Source organism: Coturnix japonica, chromosome 5 (genome assembly GCF_054131305.1).
Source record: "Coturnix japonica strain WE chromosome 5, WE-NBRP24, whole genome shotgun sequence".
Lineage (NCBI taxonomy): Eukaryota > Metazoa > Chordata > Aves > Galliformes > Phasianidae > Coturnix > Coturnix japonica.
Window position 1 is genome coordinate 18,088,048 of NC_140667.1, and position 21,402 is coordinate 18,109,449.

The 21,402-nt window shown below is 38.1% G+C and overlaps 1 protein-coding gene across 37 annotated transcripts in view; it reads right to left on the reverse strand.

The window, feature by feature from the left end:
- Positions 1 to 21,402, reverse strand: part of PLEKHA7 (pleckstrin homology domain containing A7) — a 130,101-nt gene that overhangs the window by 48,134 nt on the left and 60,565 nt on the right. For 26 of the 37 annotated variants that reach the window (XM_085548528.1, XM_032444745.2, XM_085548526.1 and 23 more), the window contains 2 exons: positions 11,813 to 11,896; positions 3,686 to 3,797 (listed from right to left, as the gene is read on the reverse strand). In XM_085548528.1, coding sequence (XP_085404654.1) covers positions 3,686 to 3,797; positions 11,813 to 11,896 — 196 coding nt within the window. The remainder of the gene's footprint in view (positions 1 to 3,685; positions 3,798 to 11,812; positions 11,897 to 21,402) is intronic. The other 11 variants (XM_085548524.1, XM_085548529.1, XM_085548527.1 and 8 more) reach the window with 1 other exon arrangement.

Here is a 21,402-nt window from a genome sequence, read left to right on the forward strand (position 1 = left end):
AGAGTCTCACCCCATCTCTCCTTGCTTCCTTCCTAAAACGTCCCTGCAATATCTTCTTTGTTTAAATCCCTCCTCTCAAGTGGTCAGGGAAACTGCTGCTCAGTCAGCTGCAACAAACAGCAGCTCTGAAAATAAGCACATTTGTCATATGCAAGAGATGATGTAAAAAAATATTGCAGTGCACTGTTTCTGCCTGTCAAGCAACATCTGGACTAGGAGCCAGCGCATATAATAAATATAATAAAACACTCTAGCAATGTATGAGTACACAAAAGAAAATTCTGCTCAATTTGAGGCCAGGCTTTACTGACCTATACCAAATTTCTTACATTTCAGTAGATGTGAAGACAAATCTTAATGTAGAATTGAGACAATGATAATAACTAGTTAAAACAAAGTCACCTAGTATTTAAAATATTTTGGTACCACAGCATAATAAACAGCCACAAAGATGTGTAACCAGTAAGCAGATAGCAAAGAACAGATTTTACTAGGTAGTGTGCTGAGGTTTGTTTCTAAGGAAGCAGCAAGCTTTGCCTGCTGAGATGCAGGTGAGCTTCACATCATGGTTGTTTCTGTGAGATGCTGACACTCAGGAGACAGGAAAACACCAAGCATGGGCTCTTTCCTAGGTATAACACATCTGGCATTGCAGTGAGAGGCTGAACAAGGTTTATTCACAGCCCAGTGCTACACAGAACAAAAGCTAGCACACACCCAACAGGCCAGGCTGCCAACAGCACCTGGTTTCTGAGCAGATGATCAAGCACTTTGATCCCTTGATCTTATCCAATTTTACAAAATGCAGAAAAGCCACCATTAGACTTAGTTATTAATTAAAAACCCCAAAACACAACACACTAGACAAGGGGGGGAAGGGTAAGTATTTCTAATGCTGCATGTTTCATACCAAAACTCACAATAACTACACTTCCATATAATTTAGATTTTCCATATCATCTGTAGCATAAACTGTTTCATTCAGTTCTACATTAAAAGCAACTTCATATCTTGCTTCCACCAACTACAGTAAGAAGTCAGTTTAAAGGAAAAAGCGTAACTTTAGAACATTCTGCATGTGCTGCAGTGATCTTTTCTTAACTTGAAATATTGATACCAATGTCACGTGCTGAGACAGGCAAGTCAGGTCAGCTGTCTGTGTGACCTAAGACAAGGAAGTCACTTCTGATTTCAATGCATCTGAAACACTGACTTGTTTGTGAGTAACTCAAATTTCCACAAAGAAGCAAAATGTCAAGAGCCAAAATTTTCAAACTCCTTTTCTTCACTGCTTCATTGTTTCCTTCATTAGAGTAACAACTAGCTGAGAAGGAAAGTTGTTAAATATAATATTTCAATATACGTATGTATATATACACACACATATGATTGTACAACTGGACAACCAAAAAAGTAAACAGCATTTCATCTGGAAGATATTTTCTAAATTGAATAAAAAAAGACTGTATTTTGGTAGGGAAAAATAAGCATATGTATAAACAAGAGAATATAAAACTTAACTTTAAAACAAATGAAAACACAAGTGTTTAGCTCTCTGTCCCAAACTTTCTATTCAACAATCTCAATATTTCTATAGCCAAATGAATTCATGGATTCTTTCTGTATCTTAAAAAAAAAATCTTAGACAGAATCTTTGTCTTTCAGATCGGATGAACTGAAACCCTGAGTTCCTGCTGTTGATAATGAGCATTCATTTGAAGTAGCCCTGACCTAACCCCCACATTCCACAGTCCAGCTCCAGATGGCTGCACAGAGTTTGCTCCACTGCATACCTGTCACCATTATCAGTTTCTCTCAATTGCAACCCCTGTTCTTTATTTACTTGTAATCCTCATCTCTTCATATTGGAAAAATATAAGCAACGATCAACACTATCGACAATTCAACTATGTCTCTTGAACAGAAACCACTGAAAACACAACACGGAATAAGTGGAAATTACATGACAGTATTACCAGTATTATTCTCTACACTTCTGTCTGGACAAAAAAAATAGTAGCATCTGCTAACTGACTAAATTCCAAATTATTCTCAAATTGTAGCAGTCCTTTATTCTTCATTCATAATCAATTAATGGCTTTTAACATGGTTCATCATGGGGAAAAACATGCTTCTGTAATTTAATTAATTTGTCTTTGGGATACAGAGTGATTCTTCATCAACATCCATTTTGATTTCTATTTCCTCAATTCCATACCCCTCTTAACAGGTGAAATGGTTTCAAGTCTTCACATGATCCATTCAGACAATACCAGCATGAAGGTGGTGAGGCTCACCCTAAGAACTGACACACATTTCTGAAAAACTACCCATTCTCAGGTGTCTTAAGGAAACAAAGGCATATTTATACACATATCAATAAAACAGTGACAGCCTTAGTTTTAGTTGGTGGTAGCTTTGCTTGTTTTCCAACATGCTCCTCTTTGTTGTGCAGTACACAACAGACACTGTTGAAGAGTGTGTGTGAAATTCTCTTTGAAAACAACCACTTTTTATTTTAGACGTTTTTTTCACTCCCAAGCTCAGAACTGAATATCAATGCAGGCAAACCAGCAGGCTTTGTCTCTTTCAGGATTCAAACCATAAACCTACACAGTGTCAGTATTGCAGCATTTCCAGGACCAAACCATGAAGCATTTTATAAAAGGTGATAGTCAGGTATAGGTAGCAAGAGACCATGGTAAACAGAATGTGATTCAGACTTCATGAGTGTGTCCCAGACCTGAGCCTGTAAGCTCACTCTACAACAACGATTATAGAACTCATGGAAGAAAACTTTTAGAGAACAGAGGAAAAGTTCTTAAATTTTACTCTTAGCATACTAACAAATAACCTCAAAGTGGAGGACACAGATTATTCACTTTACAGCTTTTCTTCTTGTTGCTGGTTAACTTGAATCAATTCTGATAGGTCGTGAAGGAACATAACACATTCCTTTCTGACTCTACAGAACATGGGGAGTGTTTTCAAGCTTGTAGAACTCGAATTCAAAAATGAAGTATTTATTAAGGGTTCACAGCTAGATGGAGCTCATATAAACAAAGCTGGTGGGGAAGAAAAGTACTGGCAAGTCCTGTTAAGAGAAGTCCATTCAAAGTCTAAAGCTGCAAAGTATTTTTAAAAACGCCACATTTGGCAGCTTGGCAGAAACATATCCACACTACTACTGGACTGCAAAGTAGCAGAAGTTCTCAAGTCTCCCATAAATTACTTCTTTCACGTGGGTGGGCCTGTATGTCTATCCAGTCATCAATGTTGTTCTCATTGTTTTGAAAAAGCAGATTAGATCAGTGCAATTACATGACAAAGGAAAGCAGTGGGAGCAGGTGACAAGAACACCCACTTACAGGCAGAAGAGTGAGCCTGGGTCAGTTAAAGACACCATATCACTCAAAAATCTCCATCTCAAAGCAGAGTATCAGGTCCCCAACAAGTTCACCGATTTTAAAAGTGGGGAAAAAGAATAAATAAATAAATGAGGCTTCTCCCATTAATGCTGTCATTAAAAAAAATGAGAATAACAAGGATAAATGTAAAATACTCAAGTAAGTACTAGTCCTCTAGCCCAATTCAAGGTCCTATTAAAATTAACAATAAAACACAGCATTGGTCTTAAAAGCAAGTAAAGTTCTGATCAGCAAACTCAATCAACAGTCTGTTTTACCTTAGAACCCGGCTTTGTATCAACAGCAGACACAGTTACTGCAGTGGATGATTCACTGACCATGCTTGAAGGCCTTTGGTTTATTTGTTGCTTGGACATAGGTGAATTCTGTCTAGAAAACAAAAACAGATACTCTAAAGTACATTGCATCAAACATTTATTTTTGCCCTTTTATATTTGAGATGCTGAATAATCGAATGACAGGTGGTCAGTCACAAGGCAAACATTCTTCATGTGTCAGCTCCCATTGCACCATCCCCATTATTTTGATTTGGGGTATATCTCAAGCATAAACTGCCAGTGACATCTGATGATCGGCATTTTCCAGTGTATCAGGAGAAAGAAACCTGTCAAGTCTTCAAATCCAACAGAGAATCAAGTTATAACCAAGAGCACTCAGAGAAGATAAGGTTAATGCTATGCCTGTTCCAAAGGCTTGGTTGCAAACGTATGGAAGAATACAAGAACAAAGAGGAAGAAATAGGAGTCAGCACAAAACTCCACAATTGCTGGTCTGTTGATTAAACTAAAGGTGAGGCTAATCTAATCTTTGATCTTTCACTCTAACTCAAAAAACAGATTATACTAGGGTACGAGTTACTAAAATAAAAATACTTTTATGTGAAATGATAGAATTCACAGTACGTATTGACAGCATTAAACAACCCATGAGTCATATAAGTACTCAAGAAATCTGGATAACAAGCTCAGACTCAGATACCCATTTAAAGCACAGGGAGATGAATCCTACAGTAAGAACCTGTCCAACAAGTAAGAATTCAGTACAGTTGCCTAGATGAAGAAATGAGGACAAATGCAAGTACAAAATGTTGTGGAATTCCATATGGAGATTACAAACAGAAGCCTCAGCAGCCAATCTCGACACTAACGTGTGAACTCAGCCAGCATGTGGTATTTTCACAACTCATTAAGAACATTTCAGCAAATTTATTACAGGAACATTAACTCATTCATTGCAAAAACAAAACAAAACAACAACAAACTATTAACAAACTATGAGATAAGTCACTGAAATAGTTTTAAATATTTTTTTCAGACAAAAGAAACAATAAAAACCACAATATAAACCACAACAAGCATTCCTGTAACTGCTGCTGATTAAACCACATCCAGAAAACAGAGCAATTGTGAATAGTCTCAATCATAAGAAGTTTGTGACTGTAGTAGCCCAACATAGAGCTTAAGTAAGAACAAGTTGCTTGCCTCTCATTGCACTCTCAGCTACGACACAAACAATCAGCATCCAAAAGCCTTCATAGTTGATGTCAGAAAAAAACAAACAAAAATTCTTCCACTTCTGTCTGCAGTTTAACTCGGCTTGCAAGGAAGTAATAGCTTAACTTCAATCCCATTTCCCTCATATACTGCTTTACCTGGCATAAATTCCCTCTTTGTAAATACAGGACCAAGATAGGAGAATGAACTACAGCATGTACCTAAAATCCTAGGCCAGCCTTCAGCGTGCAAGAACTTCATGACCTCTGTTTGAGCCAATCTGTTGTACCTTTAGGTACCAGCTACCCCATTTCAGCAATTCATCAGCTTTAGCAATAATCAGTTCTTTGCTGAAAATGGGTAAGACGCTTCCCATGCGTAATGTTGCCTGACCAAACGATTTCTGTTATCAGCCAGTCTTATTATCTGCTTTTTGACTCGCACTAGTTTCTTCTCTACTCTCCAGAACAGACAGAAAATGCAAGCTTACGTTAGAGCATTTTACTTGCAAAAGGATAATACTTGCCATTTCCTAATATTTGCTTATCAAAAAAAAAAAAAAAGGTTCCATTTCCCTGCTTCAGGCAAATAACCAGAGCAGGTATTTGAAAGTAAGATGAATCCTAATGAAGAGTAACAGTCTTCAACCCTGCCTCTTAGAATTAAACCAAACCACATCCCTCAGTGCCAAACCTGCAATTTGTAAACACCTCCAGGGATGGTGACCCCACCGCCTCCCTGGGCATCTTATTCCAGTACCTCACTACTCTGAGAAGTTTTTCATAATATCCAACCTGAACCTCCCCTGGTGCAACTTGAGGGTGCAAGCTGGAACATAGGAGACTCCACATAAATACAAGAAAAAAGTCTTCACAGGGAGGGTAACAGAACACTGGTACAGGCTGCCCAGAGAGGTCTCCGTCTCTGGAGATATTCAAAACCCGCCTGGATGCATTCCTGTGTGATCTGATCTAGGTGTTCCTACTCTGGCAGGGGGATTGGACTTGATGATCTTTTTTGAGGTCCGTTCCAATCCCTGAAATTCTGTGATTCTGTGATTATCTCTCCTCTCACCACTGTGATGAAAAAAAAAAAGGCTGACCTCCCCTTTACCACAGTTTCCTTTCAGGCAGTTGTAGAGAGCTATAAGGTTTTCCCGATCCTCCTCTTGGTCCTCTTCTTCTCCAGACTGAACAATCCTAGTTCCCTAAGCTGCTCCTCATAAGACTTCCAGACCCTTCATGAGCTTTGCTGTCCTTCACTGGACATTCCCCAGAGTATCAATCTGTTTCCTGTAGCAAGGGGCCTAAAACTGAACTTGAGGTGTGACCTCGTCAGAGCTGAGTACAGGGGGCAAACACCTCCCTGGCCCTGCCAGTTATGCTGCTTCTGATACAGGCCAAGATGCTGTTGGTCTTGTTGGCCACACTGCTGGCTCGTGTTAAGCCAATATCAACCAGCACCCCTAGGCCCTTCTCCTGCACAGCTTTCCAGTCTGTAGTGATACATGGGATTATTGTGATCAAAGTGCAAGAATCAATATTTGGTCCTGAAGTGCATACAGTTTGCTTCAGACCATTGATCCTGCCTCTCCAGATCCCTCTTGTAGAGCCTTCCTACCCCCAGGCAGATTAACACTTCTTCCCGTGGTATCATCTGCAGTCTTACTGAGGGCGCACTCACCCAGATTGTCAGTTAAGATATTAAACAGGACCAGCCCCAATGCTGAACCCTGGGAAACACCACTTGTGATCAGTCACCAGCTGGCTTAACTCTGTTCATCACCAAGCAACAATTAACATACAGTCTCACAAAGTCTGTAAAGTGAAAAGCCTGAAGACAATCTGATTAGGATGTGTTTCTTCATTTCATAGAGTAGCTATTTCATAGAAAGAGAGAGAAAGCTAAGAAGCTAAGAAGAACTAGAAAGGAAGCTAAGATTCATACAAGTAACAAGAACTATCAGAAAAAAAAAAATCACTGAACTATCAGAAAATTGTAACGTAATACAGAACAACAAATCCACTGTTTCTAAGAACTGATAATTTTACCATTTAATGATTTCTCTTCCACTTGCTACTGAAGACAATCACTGTCAATAAATAAAGCTTTTATTTGTTAGTAGTACCAAGATAAATGAAGAACTTCAACTTCAAAAATAAAATTTTAAAAATAAAGAAAGAAGGAGAAAAAGACAAAATCATGCAAGGATGTTGTCATGGAATAACACAAATAGCCAGTAAAAGAGACAGTAAGTCAGCTGAAACAGAAAAGCAACAAACATTCTCCTAAAACAATGTCTTTGGTGGCAAACACTGATGATCCAAATATTCTGCACCTGAGACATAACTGAAGACACAAAACAGTACTAAAAATGAATTTAAAATACTTTTAAAAGATTAAAATAGTATAACAGATTCATATTAAATCAGATTGCAGTCTCAAGGTCAAGTCTCTCAATAGCTTAATAATAACAGCCTGTTTTAAACAACAAATAGATATATAGAATCACCTGAAATATCTCAATGTGCTTAAAAAACACTATCCTAACAGTGTTTGCAGATTTCAAATCACATATTCAAAAATGAGGGAATAAAACATTAATGTACATTTAGATGCATTTAGTTCCAAATCACTACTGCCAAAGATGTTTGATAATATCTGTTAGTTGAAATGCCCATCATTGTGCTGGCTTTCTTTATGTTCTTGCTGCCTCCCACGGAATCATGCACACACAAACATAACGGTACTCTCTGCATTCAGTGTTCCAGTTCCTTGTAAATCTTTATAAAACACGTGAAAATGACTCCATATAATATCTCCTATCAAGGAACTCCCTGCTCTACTCAAATTGTGCAAGGATGCCTGAAGAAATCACATTATACTAACTCAAAGAAGCACACTGATAGCATTTGATTTATTTTAAAAACAAAACTGAACAAAATGAGATTTTACACCGGTAGCTTATATTGAAAAATGCAGCCCTCAAGAGAAAACAAATTCCTTTTCTCTAAGGGATGATAAAGATTAGTCAACTGAAAAGATCCACGCCCATACTAGTAACTTAAAAAGTTTATTTTCTTGGAAGAAAACAACATCATGTCAATCCAGCTCTTACATTAATAAACCTCTTATTAAGATTTAAAAAAAAATTAACTGTCCACATATTTCTAGACACACAAACATGTCAGATGATTATTTTGGTGCTGTTTAGGTTTCCTCTCATCTCTTCACCTGATATTTTTGCTGCTATAGTAACCAAATGTAATAGATAAAATAAGATGGCTTTTCTCTCTAGAGATACACATACTTCACCAGCTGCACACACACAAAGTGGCAAAAAAGGATAACAGACATTGAATTTTAGACATATCTATTTTCTCCATTTCTATATTGAAGTTTTATCCTTTCTAACTTTAAAGTACTATTTTCTTATTTGCAAGCATAATGCTATCTCAAAAAAATACTGTAAAATTTCTAATACGCAACTTCTAGTGCGTATTATTTAGCAACAGATGCAATTAGATATATTGCTGCAAGTACCTATTTCTTCCTTTCTCTATAAAGTAAACAACAGCTGTTTAAAGAAAAAAACAATAAAGAAATCCAAAAATTGTATATGCCCATCCTAAACAATTCTACCATGGGGTTTACAAAGAAATGCGTACCTAACAATGTGTTTAAACCTGCTCAGTAGTTTGAAAATGAAAGGTGGGGATTTGATAATTGTCTTAGCTAGGAATAGGTCAGGAAATATGAATATTTCTAATAATAATGAATTTTAAAAATCTAATTAAGAGAATCGCCAAGAAAAAGAATTGCATAAGGATTAAAAAAAAATATATCTTAATTAAAAAGTTACAGGTTCTGAGCAATACTCTCTGTCCTTGTTTTCCAACTACAATGGAGTTGAAGAAATCATTTTGGCTTTCACAGAAAGAATGATGTGATATTATTTAAAGGACAAAATTACTTGGGAAAGCACTAGTGAGGGACAATCTCAGCTTTCTGCTGAAAGCACCCAGTTCTCTTTTGATTAAGTGAGAAAAGAGCTTCTGGTTCATAACTGAGTCATAAGTACGGCAGGATGAAATCATTTAATGACATCATTTCACAAATCTCTCCTTGCCAGTATGTTGATTGGATGAAGAACAACCTGAGCAAACATCCATCATCTCTACATTACCATAAATTACTTTTCTGATGTTAAGGGTATCCTCTTAATAAAGACTTTTGTTACAACCTGAACAAGTTTCTGCCGAGGTCTCCCCACTAGCTCCTAGTCAATATTTGGCGACTATTCCCAGCATTAGACCTAACCTAAATTAAATTCAAACTGTCAGAAATAAATCACCACTGAAGAAGAAACTGCTGTATATAAAGCTCTTAAGAGTTTTGCTATGTCAGATAAGATTCTCGAGCTACAGCAAAAAAAAGGCACTCTTGTTCAAAAGGATTTCGTGATGGAAACAGTTACCTCAGACCATGGAAATCCAGGTAAAAGCTTCTCAACCGTGTCTTGTTAGTTAAAAACTTTTCATCACAAGACACAATCTATGACACTGATCCCAAATTAATATGCAATCTACAACTCTGATCCCACACAAATCCCTGATGCCCAAGGGAAAGAGACATCTGCATATGTCACCAGTGCCATCTGACAAGAACTCAGGTATGATGACAACGAAAAGCATCTGTATAAAAACTACACTTCTGGAAGTAGTAGTACAAAAATCAAGGAAACCAGAGGATTAGTTTTCCATCTTTAGATCAATTCTAGCTTATTTAATAAAAATATCTAATTTTAAAAACACTCTACGCACTACAGATCAATAATAAAACTTAGAGAACTGTTCTCACAAAGACAGTTCTCTGAAAAGTCACTACAAATACACCCCTCTATACACACGCCTCTGCAGTCATTCCCTCTTCACATGAAACCCACTTCTCTACTAATTCTGCTGCACTGAAAGATTGCTTTTCCTACTTTTGACACCATCTCAGAGCAATAAATTGATGACAAATTATGCCTGTTTATCTGATTGTCTCCCAAATACACACATCCACCTCTCTTACAAAGTGCCTTTGATTGCTATAAATCAATAAGACTATGTACAATCATTTACCCAATTCTGCTTCTAGTACTTTTCCTGCTACCATGATTTCAAAACTAGGAGCAACCCAGGAAGTGTGAGTAACCCAGAGAGGCACTCCAAGGAGTTCTGACTAAACACTTATTTTCCATCACAGGTATATGAATTTTCTCCATTCTAAATTTGATCAAACTTGTCCAGCAGATTAAATAAAGACCCATTAATGGTTGGTAGTCAGAACACAGATGTATAATGCTGTTCATACTGACCTTAAACATTGCTCCGTTGCAAGATACCTGTTTTCCTCATTAAATGACCTAGAACAGCTTCTCTGTGTACCTGCAAAAGAGCCAGTCCCTTCCCAAGCAGCAAGCCATGTGCATGTCTCCAAAGAGAGTGATCTCCTTCTCAGTAGCCACCCCCTAACGCTTTGCACCTACTCACAGACCTCTCCTCCTCACAGCAGAACACATTCATCCATTTTGCACTGGTTGGTAGCATGGGCCTTAAGATAAGACTGCCATGTGGATTTGCTTTGGGCCTTTAGGAGGGAGGTCTGTTTAGTGTTTGGGTTTTATTAAACCATTTGAGAAGCACTTTCCAGGGTTGTTACAGAATCTCTGCACAGAAATCTTCATTGTTGTGCTCCACTTCTTCTTTCCTCCTCAGGCCCACCTCAGACCCCTGGGAGCCTCACGGTTTCCTTCTCTAGGCCAATGCATTCAATACCACTTAAGTGCTCTTGATGCAACGCTGCTTTAAATTAAAAGTAAATTAAATTACAGCATCACAGAATTTGAAATACAAAGCACTCAATCTCACAAAGGCAGCCTCATAAACCGTGACAGAAGGCTATTTACAGCATGATATCCGTGCTCTGTGTCATATGAAGGGAAGCAAGTGAAGGCCGGAGGCTACTGAGGCAGTGTTATAAGACCAGGATGGCAAAGGGAAAGATCACAGAATCACAGAATTACCCGGGTTGGAAGGGACCTCAAGGATCATGTAGTTCCAACCCCCCTGCCTAGCAGGGCCACCAAACATACACCTTTACTAGATCAGGTTGCCCAGGGCCCCGTCCAACCTGGTCTTGAACACCTCCAAGGACGGGGCATAATAAGATACTTGGTGTTGCTCTATTCCTCTTGTTCTTTGGAATAGATTCACAAGTAAACAGTACTGAAGTTCTGGATTTTGTTTAGGAAATATACCTAGTCATCTGGTTACAGAAGGGATTCCAGGAGCAATCTGCCATGCAACATGGGTGATACAAGAAGGAAATACACTGGGAACTAACATACGTGATTCTGTGTCCCCAGAATAAACTGAGGAATGCAAGAGCAATCATTTTTGATTAAACACCAGCCCAAGACACAATGAATGTAAAAAGTAAAAATGAGGGAAACATGAGAAATTCCAACAGAAAACAATAATATTTTTCTGTATTTCAGTTTCATTACCAGCATTTCAGTTCCCTCTGAAGATATTTGAAATTTCTGTTATGTACAATTGGTACTTAACAACACTTCAAGTTTATATAAGTATCTTATTTTAAATGCCTCCTTTTTCTTTCATTTTTCTTCCAATAAAGTTCTGTAAGGATTCCCTCTCCAGTCCCCATGTGGAACAGAGCTACAATCAAAACCATACTGTCACAAGAAGCATTAAATTTTTAAGTATCAAAAAAGACTGTGTGACATTTTTGCTACAGTACCCAAAGAATTGTCAAACTACTAAACCACTGCAAGTAAACGTGCCACTATTTCAGGATTCTTGCCATGGGTATAGAGCTACTTACTCTTCTTGCAAAATAAATTCAATATTTTCTGGAGAAACCTGTCCTGTCACAGGATGTCTAAATGACGTGGTCTGCTGATTATGGCTGAAAAGAAAACAAAAAGAAAATAAGAAAAAAAATTAATAATGAAGTTCTAAGCTGCTTAAAAATATATCTGTGATACCCCAGAAGGCTGAACTGCATATTGATGCTTTACTTTTGCTAACTCTAGCATTTTTCTTGGGTAATTTCCAAGCTTCTTGCTCCATTCTTGTTGGCTGTCAATAGCATGTTATATCTTTTAATTATTACGCAGGCTAATGTTTTAGAAGTAAACTAGTTGCAAACCTTACTAATGAAAATGCACTTGATGTTATGATTATTTACATCTGATTGTAACCAGATTTTTTAAACACAAACACAGAAACCACAAAACATAAATTATTCATTTGTACTTCTGTAAATATCACACAGGAGACAAATAAACTACACTAATATGCAGCTGGACAGTTCACAGACCCACAAAATCTGTAATACTTTATGAGTTCACAGAGATGTTTTGAGGAAGTCATTTACCACATGCATACCATACCCTGGTATGGTATATATCTTCAATGGCTGTTCTTTATATCTCCACACACAGGATTACATATAAACCTTAGTCATCCAGTTGCATGCCTTACATAAAATAATATTACTTAATATTTCATCTAAGTGGAATTAAAATGGTGGGTTGTTTGTTTTTTTAAACCAGCTTTCCCCTCAGACTCCCATCTACGCATTTTGCTACCCTCTATAGGAAATATTACTCTCCTTTAACTCATATATCTGCATAACTGTACTCATAATGTAAAAATAAGGTGTGAAAGTTTATCTCAAGATAAAAACAAGCAGTCTTTTCTCCTCACAAAGTCATCTGAATTCGTTGTATAGAAGACAAGGCAATTACCACGATTCTCCACACAGAATAAGTCCCTTATTCTGAAGCTCTCTCCAAACGAGCAGGCTATAAAAATCACAAATATGAAATAAAATATGGAAAACCACATTTCTTAATTACTGTGGTTGTGGATGATGCTCTGTTTGGGAGCCCTGGAATGAGAGGGACTTAAGAAGCAGGAATTCACTTATTTAAAGTTCTGAAATTTTATGCCATGAGTTAATAACGTTTAGGTACAAACATTGAAAGATAGAATTCCCATCTAACAAGACCTAACAGTCCAGCATAGCAAGATATTCCTCAAGAAACAGTCAGGAATAAAGAAATATTTTAAGGTTTTGAAGTAAATGCGCTCTAAAAAGACAAGAGCCTTCCTACAGCACACAGAACACCTAAAAATCAACCAGCTCACGCATTCACAACATTCAGACGTAATTAGCTCAGGACAGGCCTTGATCAATGAAACCCAAGTGACTGAGTCTCCTCTCATTTCTTACTGATATTGCTCTCAGGATGTCCATTTAGACCGTGAACAGCAGAGGAAGCTTTCCGCACTGTAAACCTTTTACTCCTTTTCCAATATGCCTTGCTGCACAGCATCATAAATACGGGAGCAATATAATAAACACTGCCCATGATAAAATGAGAGCAGTGACATCTTTTATTACACTGAGAGGACTTATCCCAGCCCCAGCTATTACAAAACTGCAGCCTTATAGCCATCAAGAACAGAGAGGAACAGGAAGCCACCAAGTACGCAGAGCAGCAGGGCAATGCTCATTGCCCCAGCAATGAACTGAGCCTGTAGCAGAGGTTTGGGGTGAACTACTCAGCATTCCCATGAAATCAGAAGTCTGGAGAAAGCAGTTACAGTAACTCTGCAGTGTTAACACCTACAAAGCAGCCTTTTTTTATTTTATTTTTCCTAAGAGGAGGAAGGAGCATTGTATTGTAAAGAGACAGCACTTTAACCAAAGTTTATATTTAAATTTTGGGCATATGCACAAAGACAGGAAGAAGAACTTGCAGATTTTTTTTTTTTATTTTCCAAACAAACGAATAAACAAACAATTGCAGAAACAAATTTCTTTTCCATCATGCATCCCAAACAGTTCTTAAAAGTTCTATTTCCTTTCCAATCAGGACCAAAGCAGCCCATTTAACCTTCAATCCATAAGCAGCAGCTACCAGCAGGAACGTAATTACGTTGTCAGCTGTAAAAATGAAAGCACGTTGTCAGCTTTATTCTCCAGAGGCTGACAAACTGTCAACAAATTTTCATCTGCAGGCTTTTAGTCATTAATGACTCCATAATTAAGAGTAAGAAAAAGGACTCTATTCCAGAATTGCTCAAGGGCTATTTGGGACACGAAGTTTTCCATCTTGCACTTTTACAAACCCTTTATTAGTTCCCATGAAAGAAATTCACCAGCCCTTCAGAAGATGAATTACCTCCGCTGCTGTAATTACTGAGCACGTTCTCCATTTTTGAACAGTCTTCCCCTTTGAATGGTATGAGCCAAGGAACAGAAAAGCGCAGCCATGTTACCACATAATGCAGAGATAGGAATTTCACAGATGAGGTCACACACACAAAACAAAAACTTTCCACAATCATTGGACTTACTAGGAGAGAAACAGCAGCTTTTGAACAACACAGTGGTTTATGTTAATTTGAAAAGCGAGAGTTTAAATGTTTTGCCTCATAGCAATCATTAAGAATAAGCAATACCACTCAAAGCAATCTATACTATAGATAACTAATGCCTTATAACAATGATTTAGGGAGCAGGGAGATTTCTATCCATAACGAGGGCAGGCGGACACTGGAACAGGTTGCCTAGCAAGGCTGTGGAATCTCCATCCTTAGAAATATTTACAGAGTGGCTCGATAAGGCCCTGAGCAATCTCATCCTAAATTGGTTCCAGCTTTAAAGCTGGGTTTTGCACTGAACAGGAGGGGCTGGATCCAGTGGGGCCCAAAGATTCCTTCCCACCTGATTTACGCCATCAGTCTCTGCTGCTCCCCATCCTGCTCCTCAGACAGCACTCAGTTCTTATGATGCCTTTGGACCTTCCTGCAGTATTTAAATAGGTGTAGTCCAAAGACATCAGAAGCGCCTTGTTTTTTTAATAGAACTAAATGAAGAAATCATGATCTGGTATTAGATGTTTGGATTTAGATCACATTATTCTTTTCATGTTTTTCAAACACTGGCTTAGCAGTAATTTCACTGCTTACTCAGAAGTAATAACATCTCAGGTGACAGTGACCTAGGAAACTCATTACAGTGATAATTATTTCTCCTTCCCAAGCACTGGCACCACTGTTCTTCATAGACACAAGCTGAACAGGTCTCTTAGTAGTTTATCAGCTGTATTTCTTCCAAACGGCAACTGTGGAATAAGTCCAGAAATCCACCATATATAAAAGTCACACAAGTGAGTCTTAATGAAGAGACGTGCTATGCTGCCACCACTTCATGCCTCTTCTGCTCCTTTTTCGCTAGAGGGAGCCTTGACACATATGGAAGAAGTCGGACAATGCTTCACCATGGAATCCTTTACTGCCACGCAACTTGTACTAGCACAGCACTGTGCTAAGCTCCCCTGGCAAACTCCAGCCACCTATGAAAGTCACCCATGAAAATTTGAAGGTGCACCATATCTCCACCACCATCACAGCTCACCTCCTCCTGTCAAGCTTTGCATCTGTGTGAGTGACAGAGCAGCACACAGACAGACACCGATACTTGCTGCTCGCCATCAGAGTACAGCCTACAAGATTTCTCAAGTATTACTGGCGAAGCAACTCAGCAAATTTAACAATGCCTACCATTTGCTTGCACTAACATAACTCAGATCATTAAATTTAACCAATTTAAATACAGAAAACAAGAACAAAAAATAAAAATAATCAACTGCAATTCAGTGTTCCAGTCCTATAATTTGCAAAGGCAGACCACTATAACCACATGGATCCTCTTCAGGAACTCAGTCAACACTACTTCACCTATTTCCTTCCTCAGTTCATTCTCCATTTGAGTCAAAGCCAAATTTTAATAAATTTCTGGCCGTGACTGATGTTGATGACCTTACATACAAAGTCACATACATTTATATATTGCTTCTAAATTAATTTAAATACCCAGACAGCTGAATCTTGAAATACATGAAACAATTACTGATCAAGTCTACAACACATTAACAACAAATTTATAGATGGCAAGAATAACTCCTGTTGTCATTGGATGGACTAACCATGAATTATTACGAGCCATTTCTATAATGTATATTTTTCCCTGCTGGCTGAGCACATTATAATTACCTGCAAGACCAGACGAACATGAGCACTTTTATCTTGAATGCCCCATACAGCCACAACAGCTATGGCCAAGCATCCTGCTTCTATGGGAGACACTGCTTGGGGCAGCTGACAGCAGAATTCGAGCAGGGAAGAAATGTTGGTCAGCAACAAGTTCTCCAAATAGGAAAAGTGCTTATATCTAACCTGGCCAACAGTTCCATATGGTTTGCTTCATTGCATACCACGCTTTTAAAATATACAAATTGCTTCAACACACTTTCAGTGCTGCCCTTTGTTTCTTTCTTTATATTAGTGTTGAGAATGGGTTGCAAAGTATATCCAAAACCAAGAAAATCAGTGCCACAAAGCCCTGCTTTTAATAAGAAATATGGTGTAAAGCAAACAATTTGGAAGAATCTGGATCAATACCAACTGATTTCAGTACACAAGCAATAGCACCGACTACAAACTAGACACACCACCAATATCTTTTCAGGATTGGACATTAGTTTAAAATAACAAAGTGCCTTTTCAGAGTAGCAGTGAAATCCTTGCTCCGTGGAAATCAAGGTCCACTAAATTTAGTAAGCTCTAAGCAGTCACCCTCTCCTATAGCTCAATTAGCAACTTAACCTATGAACCTCTACAGAAGAATCATGGAGTAAACAAGGCTCATATCCTCCTTAGAATATTATGAGTTAATATTTGCTTTGTCAGAACAATTCTGTAGCTATCTTGAGCAGCTGTGCCCATGACTACAGCCACTCATTAGAAAAGCCCATGTTTCTGAAGACAGCTGAAGGGATGACTTCCACAATAACAAATTACATCACATCTGTCCATTTTTCTTTATAAAAAGTTTGAGAACAACAGATAAGTGGACAGTACACTGACAGACATTCTCATGTGTTGTCCTTTTTCTATCTAGCTCACTGACAATTAAGTTAAAAGGGAACTTCAAGTTTCTTTGAAACTGGATTTTTCCCCCTTTAGAGAGCAACCAGAAATAATTACCTAATATTAGTAGGAGCAGGGAAGATTTGGTTGTTAAGAAGCAATCTAATAATTCAGTGGTAAGTTAATATGGAAAATGCCAAAGAACCATCACATATATTTCTATTATTAAAAGGGCAGATAAAAGGATGAAAATGCTATCACACCATAGATCACTGCAGAGCTCTATAGGTAATAGACCTGAAGTCAACTGCTGATTCACAAATCCTTTTGATGTATATCTTAAGACACCATCAGGACTTTATTAACTCAGTAAGTTGTATTACAGTAACTTAAAATTAAGGACAGAAGCATGATAGGTAAAGTTTTTAAGAGAAGGAAATATTTAGATGAGCAGAAACTCCTGGAAAGCAAAATGTGATTCTATGACAGCAGTATGACAATGAGAATGGCAAACTGAATTGATTGTATGTTTCTTGCAGATACCATGTGAGCATCTATGCCAAAGTTTGAGTTAGAAATGGAAACACGTGTATTGGTGATGCTTGCATACATATATTTCTATGCCTACATGTATTCCAACATATAAACACATGTATTGATGAGACAGATGGATCTCTCTCTCTCTCTCCCCATCTTCCCAATCACCAACTCCAATTCTGGCACAGCTGTTTCTACAAAGGTGTCGATAACTGGTTCCTCTGGGATTAATTCCGATCCCTCTTCCTACAAATGGTCCCAACAGGCCAAATAGATCCGGAAACTCTAAAAATGGATGCTCACATGGAAGATAAGGATTTTTTTATTATTATTATTTTTAAAATCAAACATTTTTGGGAAGTGTTGATTTGTTTGCTTGTGGTGGTTTGTGGGTTTGTTTTTTTGTTTTTGTGGGTTTTCTTCTGTTTGTTGTTTTTTTGTGTGTCCTGGGGTTAAGGTTTTTTTGGGTGTTTGGTTTTTTTTGGCACTGAGGTCACTCATGCAGCCCCTCACTTTACAATTAATAAATTCTACACTACAGAAATAGAAGTGTTCTGCACGTGGCCTTTCACACAATGGAAAATGATATAGACAAGATAACTACATAACTGTAGCTGAGCTGCAGAACAGCTGCACACAAAACATGACTGTAAACCAGTCCTACCACAAGATAAACACAGAAAGAGCAACACTGTCACTGTTTCTTCTGGATCTCACAGCAAATTAAAATCTCTACCTCATAGAAGAGAAAGTGGTGATATTCCTAAGTATTAGGATTAAATACTCTAAGTAAAAGCAGCTCACTGTTAAACTCCAAAGTGAACTGCAATTCAGAGTTCAGTGAGGGAGCAACCCAACCAGCTCTGCCAGATAAGCAAACTATTTTGGAAGAAGCTTTTAGGGGAAGCTTTACACAAATATGTAACGTATTTCAACCTTTAAGCCATAACAAAGCTGATTAAAATAAAAAGACATGTTTGTATGCACACCAGGTAAATCTGCCACAGGACGCTGAACACTCTCATCAGTCCTACTTGAATACATTTCCCTTTGATGCAAAGGCTTACCCAGTAACAGACACAATTATCTACGTTGTTCTAAACATGAAAGCAAATACAAGTTTTTCAGCATTCAGCTTTCATCCAAGCACCACGCTATACAGTCTAGAAAGTTGAAACAATTTAACACGGCAGCTACAAAAATGGAATAAAAGCTTTCACAAGCTTCATCTCTCTGCCATGTAAAGTGCACCACTTCCAAACCAGCTTTCTTCTCACTGGCTCCACAGTGCAGAACACAGATTTCAGCTCTTTAAGAAACATACACTTCTGATCCATTATTTATTAATTTTAAAGCTTTAATGTGACTAAGTGATTGTCTGTGGACAATACTGCAGACTGACAGGCCTTGCATGGCTGCTGTGGGTAACCTTGGGCTGAATGAAGAAACACACTCACACTCTACTTTCCACAGAATGGAAATGCTTTATCCATAACCTCCACCACAGGAATGCAGTTCTACTCAAATTCTGTTTTCTTACGCAATCGTCCAGAACACGATTAAAGAATACAATATCAAAGATGCAGTCTTGGATACTGCATTCAGTTTCAGACCCCACCAAAAGACATCGGAACATAGGACAAACTTTTCCACCTCGAAGATGCAAAGAGGCGCATGCAGTAGAGTACTTACAGGCTGCCTGGAGGGGCTGTGCAGTCTCCGTCCTTGGAATTTTACAACACCAGAAGGTAAGAAGACCTGAGCAACCCGGTCTGCCCTCACAGCTGACAATGATTTGAGTACATTCACATTCTCCTACTAAAAATTCCAGGAAATAAAAGAATTTATACAGACTGGGTCCTGGTGGCTGTGTGCTTTCTACCTAGGCTATGTTTCAACCCCAACATCTCCTGCAGTAAAGTTTCATAATGCTCGTGGCTCTGTCTCACTACTACCCTTCATCTCCAGCTCATCTTCTTGAGGCACTAAGTGCAAACCTACCAACTCCATCTCCTTCAGACATCAGGCTGAAGAATAAACAAAGATATTAGCATTCCATTCCCCTAAAGGACGGCTTAGCAGGAAGAAACCACAATTCCCACAGCACACACCTATTCTTGTGGGTTGGCTTTTTGCGTTCACTGGCACATACACTCCTAAGAGGGCCTTCATTGGCACCAAGCTATTCCAGGAAATCTTGTGGTTAATTCTGAAACACTTCAAACTTCATGCATACTCTAAGGATAGCTTAAGTCACAAACTGAAAAAGACAACAGTAAGCTATTCCTCCTTCTGGTTAGTAGAAATCCCTTTTGTTTAAAGGGAGTTCCTCTTTCCCTACTCCCGTGCAACTCATCATTGGATAAAATATGACGCATCTCCTTCAAAAGAAAATGCATTTGCAGAGAGTATTTTTCCCTATCAAATTTTGAGTATAAAAGCAACTACAGTACTGCTGAAGGGCACAAAACATTAAGCTTTGCTTGAAAGAAGGCTAGTAATACCAGAACTGCTTGCCTCCAGAAAGAAGTACAAATTAACAAACTCTATCAGACAAGCACTTCACAGTTTTGAGTTACACAGACACTGGTTATTTTCCTTTACAAAGAGGCCCAGCACTGAAATGCCTTGACATAGGAAAGCCATTATCTGAGTATGAGTTTATTGGTCCCCACTGCACCTCACACTCAATCCCATACAAACTCACAGCTGAACTGATGCTCTGCAACCCAAATGAGCAGAAGGCCCCTTAGCTGGGCTACTCTCCGCACCACAAATGGAGAGGGGGATCCCACAGCCAGAAAAGAAGAAACCTTTATAGCTGCCACTGCTCTTCAACACGACTTTAGACTATACCCAGAGGGATTATTTGCACTGTCAAAGACTAACGTCACTTTACAAAAAGAAAAAGAAACTGCAGACAACTAATACAGTATTACAAGGTCCTATGCATTAACCACGGTCTTTCAGATCTCACAGAGCACAATTCTGAGGCCACAGATATAAAGCTGGTAAAACATTACTAAACTGTCATTTATCCATTTATAGGTAACCCTATGGTGGAAAAACATCCCCCCAGTGTAGCGGGAGATGCGTTATGATCCATAGCTGAAAACTAATCCCAGATTAATATTTTGGGAATTAGAGCTGTAAATGTGGAAAATTCTCTTTTTCAATTGAACAGTTTATAAAATTAACCAGAAATGCATTCTTAATTCAACAAAAAACTCTTCAGCATATAAAAGGATTAATGGATGTATCAGTTGTTGAGTACTTCCATAAAACCAAAGAAATAACCTACAGAAAACTTTTCTTTTTACAGAGATGTTGAAGTCCTTGGGGGCTCCTAGTCACATAAGAATAGAAACTCTGAGACATTTCCAAGGAACCACAGAAATACTGCCACAGAATTCATTTACAGCATTCTCTGTGCAATGGTAAATGTGCCAAGACATACGTAGTCATGCTGGACAAGTTTTATATGACTCCTATTGGTTTGATTATAACAACATAATAAACAGTTCTGAACTCTGGAAAACTACTCTTAACACTCATTACTTTATACAATGCAGAAACCCAAAGAAATTGTTCTGAAAATTAACTATTTTGCTGTGTGTAATGCCTGAATTGTCTTTACTAAATGCAAATCAATGGAATAAATCCAAAGAGAGAGAATGAATTATTTTTCATCACCCAATATTTCCTCCCTAATCCCCAAACAAAAGCCCAGATCAAAGCACATCCAGTCAAAATATAACCTCCAACAATTCAAAGCAATTTCTATTCCTTGCATTGCATATTGGTGCTGAGTTTAGCCAGATGTTCAATACATTATGAGAATGAAACAAATTAAATTTACAAAAGCTCTCTTACAATCACGCACAGTGTTTAATTTCAACACTCACATTGCACAATCAGAAGGTGAAAATT